The sequence below is a fragment of the Chelonoidis abingdonii genome, chromosome 7, assembly GCF_003597395.2.
Source record: "Chelonoidis abingdonii isolate Lonesome George chromosome 7, CheloAbing_2.0, whole genome shotgun sequence".
Taxonomy (NCBI): Eukaryota; Metazoa; Chordata; order Testudines; family Testudinidae; genus Chelonoidis; species Chelonoidis abingdonii.
Genome location: NC_133775.1, coordinates 103,346,754 through 103,362,209, shown reverse-complemented (window position 1 = coordinate 103,362,209; position 15,456 = coordinate 103,346,754). Strand labels below are relative to the sequence as shown.

The following is a 15,456-nucleotide window of genomic DNA, read 5'->3' as shown; positions in this document are numbered from 1 at the left end:
CCACAGTCCGAGCCCCACAAGCCAGAGTCAGCTGACAGGGCCAGCCGGGGGTGTTCAAGTGCTGTGTAGCCATACCCTATGTGGCCTTGGAGAAGTTGTTCAGCCTTATTGTGCCTGTTTCCCCATCTGTACAAAATGGAGATAATAATGCTTGCTTGTTGATATCACAGGGCTGTTATGAGGATTCAGTATTTAGGGCCAAGATTGTCCACAATGTAGTTCAGGATAGAATTTGGCTCTTAATATTAATTCAGTGCTTAGAATAATGTAAAGCACTATGTGGCTGTTCAGAACTAATTTTAAATGTGAATAGTGTAAAGTGGGTCTAGGAGGACATGTTAGTTTAGGACATCTAGCACTATGCTGCTCCCGTTCTGGAAGCCTGATGATGACACTTCTGTAAGTACCACTTCTGTGCTGCTGCAAGACCGCAGGTGCCACAGCAGTAGAGATTAGATGAAGGTGTTGTATAAAGAGTTCTCATAAACATTCTCTCACCCAGATTCACTTATTTCTTGAGTCATGCTTTCTCTATTTAGGCTATGCTCCAGTTACTGGAATGTGTCATCCTGTACGAAGTTGTACCCTCAACCATGAAGATGGTTTTTCCTCTGCATTTGTGGTGGCCCATGAAACTGGGCACGTGTAAGTACTTTAAAAGGTCCGATCTTATTATGTCTTTGATGCTGGGGACTGTTTGTGGCATTGGGAAGGTGTGTCCTTGTGCTTAAGACACAAGACTAAAGAGTTAGGCCTAGATTCCATTCTTAGCACTGAAGGAATTCCTTTGTGACCTTGGACAAACCCATTAACACACTCAGTTTTTGCAGCTGTAAAATGGAGGCATGCTTACCTATGCCACAGGTGCGTTCTGAGGCTAAACTGATTAAGGCCTACAAAATGCATTCTGATCTCCTGGCAGAAGAGCGAAGTATTTATTGTTATGCAAAATAATTTATTTGCTATAGTGGAAGACATGACTCTCGAAAGCAATTCTCAGTAAATATAGTCATGTCTTCTATGTGTGCATCACCTTCTAGAAATACTGTATAACACCTCATAGAGGGTACACTGTATCATAGGATATCAGGGTTGGAAGCGACCTGTCATCTAGTCCAACTCCTGGCTCAAAGCAGGACCAATCTCCAGACAGATTTTTGTCCCAGATCCCTAAATGGCCCCCTCAAGGGTTGAACTCACAACCCTGGGTCTAAGCAGTCCAATGCTCAAACCACTGAACTATCCCTCCCCCCATGTTCCAGCATAATCACATATGCCAACAACTGAAGCTACATCCACTTCCTAATACATTCATTTGACAAATATGACTGTTTTATTTGCTTGTGTAGTAAGAACCAGTGTCCAAGCAGGGAGCTGGTAAATCTTTTATCAGAGGGGTAGCCGTGTTAGTCTGGATCTGTAAAAGCAACAAAGTGTCCTGTGGCACCTTATAGACTAACAGACATATTGGAGCATGAGCTTTCGTGGGTGAATACCCACTTCGTTGGATGCGTCCATAAGGTGCCATAGGACTCTGGTAAATCTTCTGTTATCTTAGGATGACTCGGTTTATTCCTGAAGAAACTACATTCATTTAGATGTTGTCATCTCCGCAGTGGAATCACAAATCCCAGAAGTCTATTCACTGAACGGGGTTTTACTGTTCCTACATTAAGAACACTTGTCAGAGTCTGGTGAATCCTACCGTGCATATTAATTAAATAGGAATACAGAATTGACACTTACATGTATTTGGTTCTTGTATCACTAACCTTTGGCTTCGGCATTTCAGCAGCTAGGAACATGTGATCAGAATAGATGATACATCACTAAAGATGTCTTTAGCTTTTGAAATCACCTTTAGTCTGAATGTGTTACCATACAGTTAGTTATCAATGCTGTGTCTCCCAAAAGAAGACCCCAATATCAGTCAAATTTCATTCTCAGAAAAAATATAGTAGAAACCCCTAACAAAGGGCAAGAGGGAAGATTGGTTCTGTTTTGTTTTATGTTTTTTTTAATAAAGCAAAAAGGAATAAAAAATTGCTGTCACTTGGGGTGAAAGTTTTAAAAGCTTCCTAAGTCACTTAAGAACCAAAGCTCCATTTACTTTCAGTGGGATTAAAGATCCTAAGACACTTAGGGCTTTTGATTTTACCCTTGATGAAAATATGCTTGTTCTCCTGTCTTCTGTTCTAGATTAGGCATGGAGCATGATGGTCAGGGCAACAGGTGTGGGGATGAGGTCCGAATGGGGAGCATCATGGCCCCTCTTGTCCAGGCTGCATTCCATCGCTTCCACTGGTCTCGCTGTAGCCAACAAGAGCTGAACAGATATCTACAGTGAGTAACTTATGAAGCTAACTGTCTTTGGCTAGGAAGTTTTTAAAAGCCCCTCTAGAGTCATATTTGAACTTTGTGCTTTTATTAGCTGCTAAGACTGGGCTTTAAAAAACCCCAAACCTCATCCTGCTGGGAACAAGACACTTTTCCAGGAGATGCAAATAACAAAGGCTCAGATTGACTATTCATTTAATTACAGCTATTATTGTTATTGAAATTTGATAATATGTACACTGTCATCCTAGAATCTGCAAGCAAATATCATTACTGATCTTCTTACCAACTTGCTTCCTCCCACTCTGCAGCTGATGGAAAACCTGTCTCATTAATCTGAGTAACACTCTTCAGTTCTAAGGGTAACTAGAGAATTGACTGCAACTCTGGTTAATAGCAGTGTGCATCAGCAGCATTTCCAACTACTAATGCTGTGCTGAGCCAGTTGCATTGTACTGTGATGCTTAAGGAGGAAATTGTGCCCTTGGATGTGTGTGCAGGGCTCCCACTGATCAGTGGCAGCCTTTCAAGAACACCAAAAGGAAGAATTTGGCCCTATGGCTTTCTTTCTGTGATTACTTTATCTTTAAATACCCTGTCATTACAAAGGGCAGTCCATTCCCCATGCTTTCTAACAGCCTCCTCTATGTTCCTTTCCTCTTTAAAGGGAAACCATCAACTTGAAACTGAGTTTCAAAAAGCAAATAAAAAAAGAACTCCGTCTGCTTCTGTGTCCTCCTGTCAATGGATGCGTTTTTCCTATTTTATAAAAAATCATTTTTTCTCTCTGGCTGCTATGTGAAAGACATACAAACAACGGGGGGAAACCTATTAACTGACTATACCAGGAAACTCTGAAAATGCCTAGAAAAAAGTTGTTGTGAAATACGCAAAATAAACCAATTAAAAGAAACCACTTTTTATTTTCTCACTTCTTTTTAAGTTACGGTATCTGAAGTCAATTTAATATACAGTCCTCAAATAAAGAACACATCAGATATTAAACGGATAAAAACAGACACACTACACTTTGATCTTAGCTCCAAGTACATGAAGTGTTACTTTTGGCAACAATATGTAAAAAATTCTGAGGGGAAAGTGTGATTTTTTTCGATTTAAGTCCCTTTAAGCTATTATAAAAGTAATCTGGCCTAGAGCTCTGATTTATATTTTAAGCACAGGGCACAATAAATTGCTTCTATGAATAAACATATTGCACAGATGAGAGACGAGTATGATGTCTTATTCTAAAGTAGACCTTGGCCTGGTCTACACTACACGTTTAAACCAAATTTAGCAGTGTTAAACCGATTTAACCCTGCACCCATCCACACAACGAGGCCCTTTATATTGATATAAAGGGCTCTTTAAACCAGTTTCTGTACTCCTCCCCGATGAGAGGAGTAGCGCTGAAATCAGTATTGCCCTGTCGGATTAGTTATCTTTAGTGTCGGCCTGCAAATCGCAGTATTGACCTCCGGCAGTATCCCACATGCACCATGTGAACGTCTGGAAAGCAATCTGAACTCGGGATGCACTGGCCAGTATAACAGGAAAAGCCCCCGTGAACTTGGAATTTCATTTCCTGTTTGGCTAGCGTGGAGAGCTCACAAGCACTGGTGACAAGCAGGCTCATCAGCAGCAGATAACAATGCAGTCTCCTGAGATCGAAAAAGAGTCCAGCAATGACCGCACAGGAGGTACTGGATCTGATTGCTGATATGGGAAGAGGATTCCGTGCTAACAGAATCCGTTCCAAAGACGAAATGAAAAACTTGAGAAAAAATTTCCAAGGCATGATGCAGAGAGGCACAAGGGGCGGGTCTACATAGGGACGGAGTCGATCTAAGATACGCACTTCAGAGCTGATAGTGAGCTGAACCGAATTATCTTAGATCGAGTTGCCTTCTGTCCTCGGCTGCGCGGGATCGACGTCCGCAGCTCCCCGTCGACTCCGCTACCGTCGTTCACATTGGGTCAGTTCCAGAGTCGACAGGAGCGCGTTCGGGGATGATATATGGCGTCTAGATGAGACGCATATGATGCGATCCCGAGAAATCGATTGCACGCGATGACGGCTGGTTAGTGAAGACATGCCAGGGACTCAGTACACAGTGCCGTGTGAAAGTTAAGGAGCTCAGACAAGCTACAGAAAACCAAAGAAGCAAACGGAAGGTCCGGGGCGGGCCGAAACATGCGCTATTCGTTTAGCGCATGCAATTTCTGCGGGGGGGCGCCACATAACCCAACCCAGTTGTGATTCCAAGGTGGGGGGGTATATCCAAGCCAATGCTGAGTTTGAGGGCGAGGGGAAGATGAGGAGGAGGAAGAGGAGGACACGCTTGCAGTAGACACAGATCCGTTCCCAACACGCAGGAGCTTTCTCACCCTGATGGAATATCCTCCAGTCGCTCGAACAGCATATCGCAAACAATGAAGCCATGAAGCGGACATCTGGTGAGCTGTACTTTGTAATATTTAAACATGTTTAAAGCAAGCCATTTTTATATGATTAAATGCCTGAGGGACTTGGATGCATTTCGCGGAGACAGGTATTGGAGAAAGTCTGTTAACATGTCTGGGGATGGAGCGGAAATCCTCCAGGGACATCTCCATGAAGCGCTCCTGGAGGTACTCCAAAAGCCTTTGCAGAAGGTTTCTGGGCAGGGCAGCCTTATTCCGTCCTCCATGGTAGGACACTTGACCATGCCATGCGTGTAGCAAGTAATCTTGTATCACTGCATGACAAAGCCTAGCTGCATATGGTCCCGGTGTTTGCTGGCATTCAAGCAACATCCGTTCTTTATCTTGCTGTGTTATCCTCAGGAGAGTGATATCGTTCATAGTAACCTGGTTGAAATTCCGGAATTTAATTAAGGGGACAGAGATGGCCATTCCTACTGGGCTGTTTTCCTGTTGCTTAAAAGAAATCCTTCCTTGCAGGTAGCCAAGCAGGGGGAAGGGGGACGGGTGATTGGCATTGAGCTTTTTTGTGTTTGGTAGCAGGGATCTTCCCTGCTACCAGTCACGCGGTGGGGGAGGAGGGGGGTGTTTAGTAGTGATCTTCCATGATACCAGCCACGCGGTGGGAGGAGGGGTAAAGCGATCATCCCAGAGAATTGGATGGGGGGGTGGTTTCTGCTTCTGCAAGTTAACAGGAAAGAAGCAGCACTGAACGGGCTTCGCTTGCTGTTTGGTAAAGGAGGGCGCTGGATATATGAAGGCTGCAGAAGACAATGGCTTACCATGGCCGCATGCAAGCCGAATTCTGCTGCCCGGACCTGCATCTGTGAGATCTCTAACACCAGAGCTGCAGGCACTCAATATTAAGATGCAAAATACGACCTTGTAGTTAAATCACATGTGCTACGTAAGGTGAATAGTGTTGTTCACCATGAAAGAGTATAAGCATTGTTCTGTAAAATGTATCTTCTCTCCCTTTTTTCCTTCCCTCATGCAGCTGCAAATTTTTCAAGCATCCCTACTCCACCCCGAAAGCTATCTCAGATAAAGCGGCAGAAAAAAAAGACACAAGACGAAATGTTCTCGGAAATCATGGAAGTGACCCGCAATGAAAGAGCTCATCTGAATGAGTGGAAGGACGTGGTATCAAATTACAGGAAAGATGCCAGTGTGGGCCAAAGAATAGCTATAGGTCAAGCTATGCGACCCCACTGCAAAATGGGCCAAAGAATAGCTATAGGTCAAGCTATGCGACCCCACTGCAAAATGGAAGATCAGCGGTGGCGGGATGCAACGCTGGGGCTGCTGCGTGATCAAACTGACATGCTCCGACGTCTGGTGGAGCTTCAGGAACAGCAGCAGGATCACAGAGTGCCGCTGCAGCCCCTGTGTAACCACCTCACCCCTCACCATGTTCCATATCCTCCTCACCCAGATGTGTAAGAACGCATGGGGAAGGCTTCGTGCACCCCCCCACTCCACCCCAGTGGACAGCCCAACCAAAAGGCTGTCATTATTTTGAAATTTTTTTAGTGGCCTTTTCCTTCCTCCTATCCTCCTCCCAAACCACACCCGGGCTACCTTGTCAGTTCTCTCCCTCTTTTTATAATGAACTTTTAATAAAGAATACATGATTTTTAAACGATAGTGACTTTATTTCCTTAGAAAGCAAGCTGTAATCGAAGGGGGAGGGTGGGTTGCTTACAGGGAATGAGTCAATCAAGGGGGGGGGGGTTCATCAAGGGGAAACAAACACAACAGTCACACCGTACCCTGGCCCGTGATGAAACTCGTTTTCAAAGCTTCTCTGATGCGCACCGCTTCCTGGTGTGCTCTTCTAATCGCCCTGGTGTCTGGCTGCGCGCATGTAATCAGCGGCCAGGTGATTTGCCTCAGCCTCCCACCCCGCCATAAAGGTCTCCCCTTACTCTCACAGAGATTGTGGAGCACACAGCAAGCAGCAATAACAATGGGGACATTGGTTTGGCTGAGGTCTGAGCGAGTCAGTAATGTGCGCCAGCGCGCCTTTAAACGGCCAAATGCACATTCTACCACCATTCTGCACTTGCTCAGCCTGTAGTTGAACAGCTCCTGACTACTGTCCAGGCTGCCTGTGTATGGCTTCATGAGCCATGGCATCAAGGGGTAGGCTGGGTCCCCCAGGATAACTACAGGCATTTCAACATCCCCAACTGTTATTTTCTGGTCTGGGAAGTAATTCCCTTGCTGCAGCCGTTTAAACAGAGTAGTGTTCCTGAAGACGCGAGCGTCATGAACCCTTCCTGGCCATCCCACGTGGATGTTGGTGAAACGTCCCTTGTGATCCACCAGTGCTTGCAGCACCATTGAAAAGTACCCCTTGCGGTTTATGTACTGGGTGCCCTGGTGCTCCGGTGCCAAGATAGGGATATGGGTTCCATCTATCGCCCCCGGTCAGTTAGGGAATCCCATTGCAGCAAAGCCATCCACTATGACCTGCACGTTTCCCAGAGTCACAACCTTTCATAGCAGCAGCTTAATGATTGCTTTGGCTACTTGCATCACAGCAGCCCCCACAGTAGATTTTCCCACTCCAAATTGATTCCCGACTGACCGGTAGCTGTCTGGCGTTGCAAGCTTCCAGAGGGTTATTGCCACTCACTTCTCAGCTGTGAGGGCTGCTCTCATCTTGGTATTCTGGTGTTTCAGGGCAGGGGAAAGCAAGTCACAAAGTTCCATGAAAGTGTTCTTACGCATGCAAAAGTTTTGCAGCCACTGTGAATTGTCCCAAACCTGCAAAACTATGCCATCTCACCAGTCTGTGCTTGTTTCCCGGGCCCAGAATCGGTGTTCAATGGCTAGAACATGCCCCATTACCAACAGGATCTCTAAAGCGCAGGGGCCCATGGTTCGAGAGAATTCTATGTCCATGTCCTCATCACTCTCGTCGCCGCGCTGCCATAGCTGCCGCCTCCTCACCTGGCTTTGCAGGTCCTGGTTCAGCATAGACTGCACGAGAATGTGCGAGGTGTTTACAACGTCCATGATTGTGGTCTTGATCTGAGCAGGGTCCATGCTTGCTGTGCTATGGCGTTTGCACAGTTCACCCAAGAAAAAAGGCATGAAACAGTTGTCTGCTACTTTCATGGAGGGAGGGGTGAGGCTGTACCCAGAACCACCTACGACAATGTTTTTTGCCCCATCAAGAACTGGGATCTCAACCCAGAGTTCCAAGGGCGGGGGAGAGTGCGGGAACTATGGGATAGCTACCCACAGTGCAACGCTCCGGAAATCGACGCCAGCCTCAGTACATGGACGCACACCGCCGAATTAATGTGCTTAGTGTGGCCGCATGCACTTGACTTTATACAATCCGTTTTAAAAAAACGGTTTCTGTAAAATCGGTATAATCCTGTAGTGTATAGACTCAAAATTCTGTCCTGTGTTCATTGAGATGATTAGAATGACCTGAATAATTCCCAGATCTAGGACACTCCCAGTCTTTCTACAGAATCCACAAGGACTTTGATCCTAAATGGACTTTTGGTTACCATTTTTCACAGCCAAAGAACTACGTTTGTGAATATGATGAATAATGGCAGAAAACATGAGAGGAAAATAATGGCCATAAAAACAGAGAAATGAGTTTGTTAAATTTAACTAATTTTGTGATGTCACAGGATAATACTAGATTACGTATGAACATAGCAAGGATACTGTCCACCATGAGACACTTGAGAAAGTAGCTTTGAAATTATGAAATTCACAGTTACACCATAGTCAACCATTACTTGTGGATCCTCTGTGCTCCAGGAGTCTTCCCCATGTATGTTTCAAGTTCATTGTAGGCAATGTGTTTGCAGTGGGGACATACAAGTATTTAAGATATCAGGAGAATCTGTAATAGGAACACCTCCTCCCTTCCACAAACAAACCTGTACATACACACATACACTCTCTCTCTCTTTCTCTCAGGAAGGAAGGAATTTATTATGGAGCTCAGCAATATTTTGTTTTTAAAGCTTTACTTGAAAGGCAGCAGGCAAAAAGGAATTCCACAAATGGAAAATTAATTTTTTTCTTTTCTTCTCAGCCTCATTTGTAGAGGATTCTTTCTCGATTCTTTTCAAGTAGGGACTCTGGGGAGTTACAGAAATATACCTGCAAGCTAAATGGAAATTATAATGGAAAGACATAAGAAAAATAAAAGGTCAAATGCTGTCACATGTTAAATGCAGATACAGCATGGTAAATACCATGTAAGCATAACTGAAATACTAACTGTTGTTTATGAACCAGTATCTGAGAAATTATACCTTGTATTTTGTTTGGAATGAAAATTTAAAGAAAGCATAAATGCTATAAAAGTCTCACATTCCCGTCTGTTACTGTAATTTTTGCCTATTGCAGTTCCTATGATTGTCTGCGTGATGATCCTTTTGAACATGATTGGCCTTCCCTTCCCCAGCTGCCAGGAATTCACTACTCCATGAATGAGCAGTGCCGTTTTGATTTTGGTTTGGGCTACATGATGTGCACAGCTGTAAGTACTTAGCTGAGTTCTGCTGTTCCTCATCCAGAAGTGTTGTAATTGTCCTTGAAATGGCCTTAATATGGACATTATAGTTAGGGCTTCTGATTTTAGATTTTAATGGATAAACACTGATAAAAAACACCCTGAGAGGGGAGGGCGGAGAGAAGAAATCAGTGATTATCTAATAAACATGGGGAAAACACCAGAAATAGTTACTTGCATCTAAGGGCTTGTCTACACAGAGCAGTAATGTGGACTATGAAGGTGTGATTTCTAAAGTGCACTAATGTGTTGCATATTAGTTGGTCCACATAGACTCGACTTGTGCACACTAAAGGTTCTGCAGGACACTTTAATCTAATGCTACATTAAAGTGCACTAGGGAACATTACAAAGAAATTATTCATTACAATATATATTGCTGTCATGAGTAATGTAATATATGTGACAGATATTGCAGCTGCATGCCGTATCTTTGGGGAAACATTGGATTAAGGTTATGAATGATTTATGTATCGCTGTGGGCCAGGGATTATATGCAGTTCTGATGGATTGGGAGGGTTGTGTTTAGCTCACCCAGGAACTACTAACAGTATGGGGTGATTAAGGTAAATCACTCAGCTGTACACATCTCCAGAGAGCTACTACCCCTGGGGAGGCTTGCATATCCTGGTTCAAACTGGGTTTTCCCGATACCAATAGATGAAGGAAGGGCTTTTGGCATAAAAAATCTTCATTTAAACTAACTCAGGGTCTTCTTTCTGATCCAGGACCTTCTCTCCAAGGGGAGCCTCAACCCTTGCAGAAGGGTTGGAAAGGCTTTGGCCTGCTAGGGTCCTATGAGACTGATGGGTGACTCCTGGTGTGTTTAGTGTGTGTTTAAATCTGTTAATTGTTTCTATTACATTTTCTCTGTAATGTTTTTGCCTTAAGAAAAAGGGTGCTTGCTTAGACAGAGCTGTGTGGTAACTTGTAACTGCTGGTCATAGCTCTTGGAGAGAAAGGACAGGTGCTGGCCTTCAGGCAGACTGGTTTGCTGGAGGTATTACTGTGTAAGTCAGGGAGCTGTGCAGCCTAACTCACTGTCCTCCCCCACCCCCCGTCAGAAGGAAGTGAGACAAGAGTCCCTACCCATAGACAGATGATGGCTGGAGGCCTGACGCCTGATTGGGCACACCTGGAGTGGACCATGGAAGTGGGGAATATAGGTGAAATTACCCTGAAGCTGTGACAATATATATTACCAATTACAGTATATACAAAGAGAGAGCCTCCCAAACCTCTAACTTTTGGACATCTACATAAAAATCAAAAATTGCTACCAATAAACCTTGAAAATGAAATTAATAAACCCTGAAAAACAGAAGCCCTAATTATAGTGAAGCCTGCCATGAAGAATATTCTGTTCAGCTAACTATAAACAGGGAATAATACACTAACTTTGAAGTGATAAGGAAACTTTTTAATCTTATTGGGTCTTTTATTTTTTTTAATCAGAGGTCAAGAAATTATTATGCTCTAATTTCATTAGCCGTTCCAGGCTTGAAACACAAAGCCAGCTATGTCATTTAGTCTGCCACACACACTGTTGGTGTCTGCTTACTTCTTTTTTTGCAAGACTTCCACCTAGGCTAGAGAGAAACAATAGTGGTTTTCATCACTTGCTTGTTTAATGTTTCACGCTTACTGCCCACATAAGGCAAGATGCTGCATCTTGCACAAAAATAACCAATTTTATTGAAAGGATGATGTATTATTGTTCCTAATGTGGGCAAAGGGCGCTGAAGGCAGATAAGACAGTTTGCATGCACATTTAGTGAAGCAGTGGTCTCCCTTGTCCATGAACATAATACTCAAAGAGCATCTTTGAGGTCAGGCAGGATTAATACAACTTCCTACTGGCTTGGCTTGAGGGAAGATGATCTTTTGAGACATATGATAGAGCTTTGCCTCCCACTTCCGTCTCCTAAAAGTGGGACTAAACTGTAAGCTATGCAAAGAGGAGCTTCCAGAAGGTGTGGCAGCTGCTCACGCACAGTGAGAATTCTGGTTCAAAACTCATCAGTGATAACATGTATGACAAATGCAGCGACTCCCAACATTGAATAGGAGACTCTAAACATCAGCTGTATTAGGATGTCTGGACACGATCCCATTGATGCTACTCTGGGAGAAAGTCACTGGTATGTATTCTTTTGAATAGTACCTTCTTCAAATAACTTCTGTTGACCTAGTGGCCAATCTGTATTTGAGTGAAATGGGTGAATCTCTACTCTTTCAACTTCTGCATCAACTCTGTTCACTTTCCCACTAAGGTACCAGTCTCTCAGGTCTGGTCTACACTATGGATTTAGGTCGAATTTAGCCATGTTCAGTCGATTTAAAAAGGAATTCATCACACAACCAACTCCATTCCGTCAACCTAAAGAGCTCTTAAAATCGACTTCTGTACTCCTCCCTGGCGAGGAGAATAGCGCTAAAATCGACTTTGCTGGGTCAAATTTGGGGTAGTGAGGACGCAAATCAACGATATTGGCCTCCAGGAGCTATCCCAGAGTGCTCCATTGTGACTGCTCTGGACAGCACTTTGAATTCTGATGCACTAGCCAGGTACACAGGAAAAGCTCTGTGAACTTTTGAATTTCATTTCCTGTTTAGTCAGCGTGGCAAACTCAGCAGCACAGGTGACCATGCAGTCCCCCCAGAATCATAGAACGTAGAATGTTTCTACACTCCCCCTATCATCTCTGTCCCTGATGTTATCGCAGATTTGAAAGTGAAAAAAACGCACTTGCGATGACGTGTTTTCCGAGCTCATGCAGTCCTCCCGCATTGATAGGGCACAGCTTAATGCATGGAGGCATTCAGTGGCAGAGGCCAGGGAAGAATTAAATGAGCACGAAGAGCGGAGGCAGGACGCGATGCTGAGGCTAATGGGGGAGCAAAGGAACATGATGATGAAGCGTCTGTTGGAGCTGCAGGAAAGCCAAGAAGAGCACAGATCCCCGCTGTATCCACTGTATAACTGCCTACCCTCATCCCCATGTTCCATAGCCTCCTCACCCAGATGCCCAAGAACATGGGGGGAGGCTCCGGGCACCCAGCCACTCTACTGCAGAGGATGGCCAAAGCAACAGAAGGCTGTCATTCAAATAATTTGATTTTTAGTGTGGCTATAATAAGCAATGTGGCCTTGTCCTTCCCTCCTCCTCCACCCCACCCAGGCTACCTTGTCCGTTATCTCATTTTTTTAATTAATAAAGAAAGAATGCATGGTTTCAAAGTAATAGTTACTTTATTTCGAAGGGCGGGGAGGGTGGTTGGCTTACAGGGAATTAAAATCAACAAAGAGGGTGGGTTTGCATCAAGTTGAAACACACACAATTGTCACACCAAAGCCTGGCCAGTCATGAGACTGGTTTTCAAAGCCTCTCTGATGTGCAGCGCGCCTTGCTGTACTCTTCTAATCGCCCTGGTATCTGGCACAAAATAATTGTCTTCTGCTGTTTTCACAGGGGGAGAGACGACTGATGAAATGTACCCCAAAACACCCGTGACAATGTTTTTTGTCCTATCAGGCATTGTGAGCTTAACCCAGAATTTCAAAGGGTGGCGGAGAGTGCTAGAACTGTGGGATAACTACCCACAGTGCACTGCTCCTTAAGTTGATGCTAGACATGGTAGTGAGGATGCACTCTGCTGACTTAATGAGATTAGTGTGGACATACGCAGTCGACTGTATAAAATCAATTTCTAAAAATCGACTTCTATAAAATCGACCTAATTTCGTAGTGTAGACATACTCTCAGGAACCTGTGCAAATGGGACCTTTGTTTGCAGCACCAATTTAGCATAGTGCTAAATCCAGCTTTGTGTTCCACAGGTGTCTTCAGCAAGGAAGAGGGCTTGGGCAGACCAGTCTCTCTCACACACACAGCTACTCCCCACAGCAGTAAAGCAGCATGTGTACCTAGCACCCACGAGAGCAGTAGACAAGGAAACTGTCTTGCCTTTGCCCAACACAGTATATAACTTGTTAGCTAAGGTGTCTGATCAGGTCCTTTGCTGGCTAGCAACCCCAGTGAAGTCCTGGTCCATGACTTGGGCTCCTAGGCATTTCAGTTATACAGATAAATAATGTCTAGTGCTATCTACTGCGTGCAGCTCATCACATGGTGGCTAATTGCCCTTGTTCATTCTATCCTGTGAACCCACTTTCACATTTCCAGCATCACTCCACTCAGGGCAGGATTTCACTATGAGAGTCAGTGATGTTGCATGAAAACTCCACTCAAATGTGACTTGGCCACAGAAATATTATTAAATGCTCTTTATTACTCTGTGATAACATCTGCCTCTTTTAAAGGTGGAAGAAAATAAACTGCAGAGTGTTTCTAATGGAATTCTGTCTGACAGCTCCAAAAGCAACATATGCTCTGCTTTTTTGTGTGTCCTAGTTCCGTACGTTTGATCCCTGCAAGCAGCTGTGGTGTAGCCATCCCGATAACCCTTATTTCTGCAAAACAAAGAAGGGACCACCACTGGATGGGACTATGTGCGCACCTGGAAAGGTGAGACTATATATCACATTTTTTCATGCTATTGGGCGTACTGGTATGTGTTCGTGCATTTGGGGGATTTCATCAGAGAATCAAGGAACAAGATGGCGTTGTTCTTTCTGGTTTGACCTTCTCTGAATTTGTGTACAATCTGGTCCACTCATTTCAGAGGCAATACAAAAAAGGACCACAACAGGGGTAAGACTGGAGACTAAGACTTATGAAGAGAAAATGTTCACTAGCAGTCCTCAAACTATGGTTCATTGCAGACCACCCAGAAAAGACTGACAAAGTTGTGAATTGGGAGGATTGTATGGATACGATTCAAGTGTAGATGCCAGTGTCTTGTAAAGTGGTCTACAGAAGAATGGACTTGGATAGTCATTGTTATATAGTATAAAAAAGAGAGTGCATGAAGAGGGGCTTAGTATCTTAATACCTTTCAAGTCAGTAGCTCATAATATTTGACACTTACTGTTTTTCATCTCTACAAACTTTAACTCATTCATCCTCACATCACTCAAAAAAAGTATTTTAATCTAACTGAATGGAGGGGGGAAACTGAGGAATACACGTTAATTGTTTAGCGCACAGCTATAAGGGAAGTCAAGTTGAGAGCTTGCTTAGAACTAAAGAGTTCCAGGGGCCCCAGTTTGGCCAAAAATATTGGCTTTTGCATTGCTAGTAAAAATCTAATTAGTTCAGAGATGGGATAATCTGAGATATGAAGAAAAGTCGAGAGAGAAAATAAGGTTGCAGCAACATGAGGTCTAGGGCTAAAGATTTGTTAATCTGTTCTATGTAAAATCTGTCTAGCGGTCTAACCTGTTTTCAGTACCAGGCCTTGTAGTCTCTGGGCATCAATAAATCTGTACTTATTTGCAAATCATAGTGATATGGTCACAAGAGGAGTTATTCATTTGCAAACAATCTATAATAAGTGTGATTGTGTTTACACCATTGGTGATGCTTATTGGCAGCCATGGCATCAGAAAGTAATAAGATTTCAGAGATTACAGTTGAACTAAGACCACAGTAACAATAGTCAGAGGAGCCCAAATGAAAGTGTAAGTGTGATGGGGAAAGCACAGCAGGTGTGGGAATCCAGGCCGGATACATGAGAGAGGTTGCCTTAGCTTTTGACAGTCTTTTGACAGTCGCTTCAAAGGAGGATGGGACTATGAGACCTATGCAAGGGCACTAATATGAGAGCAGCTAGTGACTATTATGAAGGCAGAAGCCAGGGGCCATTATGAATGCTTTGGTGGGGGGGAAATATTGGAGGCTTATTTAGTGGTTTGCAGGGAGCTCATTAAGGGTCTGATCCCAAAACCCATTAACGTTAATGGAAACACTCCTCCTGACATCCCTGGGCTTTGGATCAATCAGTCTATACAATGACCCTTTCGGGGCAGCGTTACCACTTGGAAAGGGTTTTTCTCAAGGGTGTTAAAAGCAACATACCGTTTCCCTGATGGACAGCATAATTTATACAAGTAAATCACGTTAGCAGCTGCTGCTGTGGTTTGAGCCCTCTCTTTGGATAAAAATGTCACGTGGTTCTAAATTCTTTCCCCCTGCACA

The 15,456-nt window shown here is 44.0% G+C and overlaps 1 protein-coding gene across 1 annotated transcript in view; it reads left to right on the top strand.

The window, feature by feature from the left end:
• Positions 1-15,456, top strand: part of LOC116837700 (A disintegrin and metalloproteinase with thrombospondin motifs 2) — a 105,370-nt gene that overhangs the window by 44,070 nt on the left and 45,844 nt on the right. The window contains exons 5-8 of the mRNA XM_075068310.1: positions 540-645; positions 2,200-2,343; positions 9,190-9,322; positions 13,771-13,884. Of these exons, the coding sequence (XP_074924411.1) occupies positions 540-645; positions 2,200-2,343; positions 9,190-9,322; positions 13,771-13,884 (497 nt within the window). The remainder of the gene's footprint in view (positions 1-539; positions 646-2,199; positions 2,344-9,189; positions 9,323-13,770; positions 13,885-15,456) is intronic.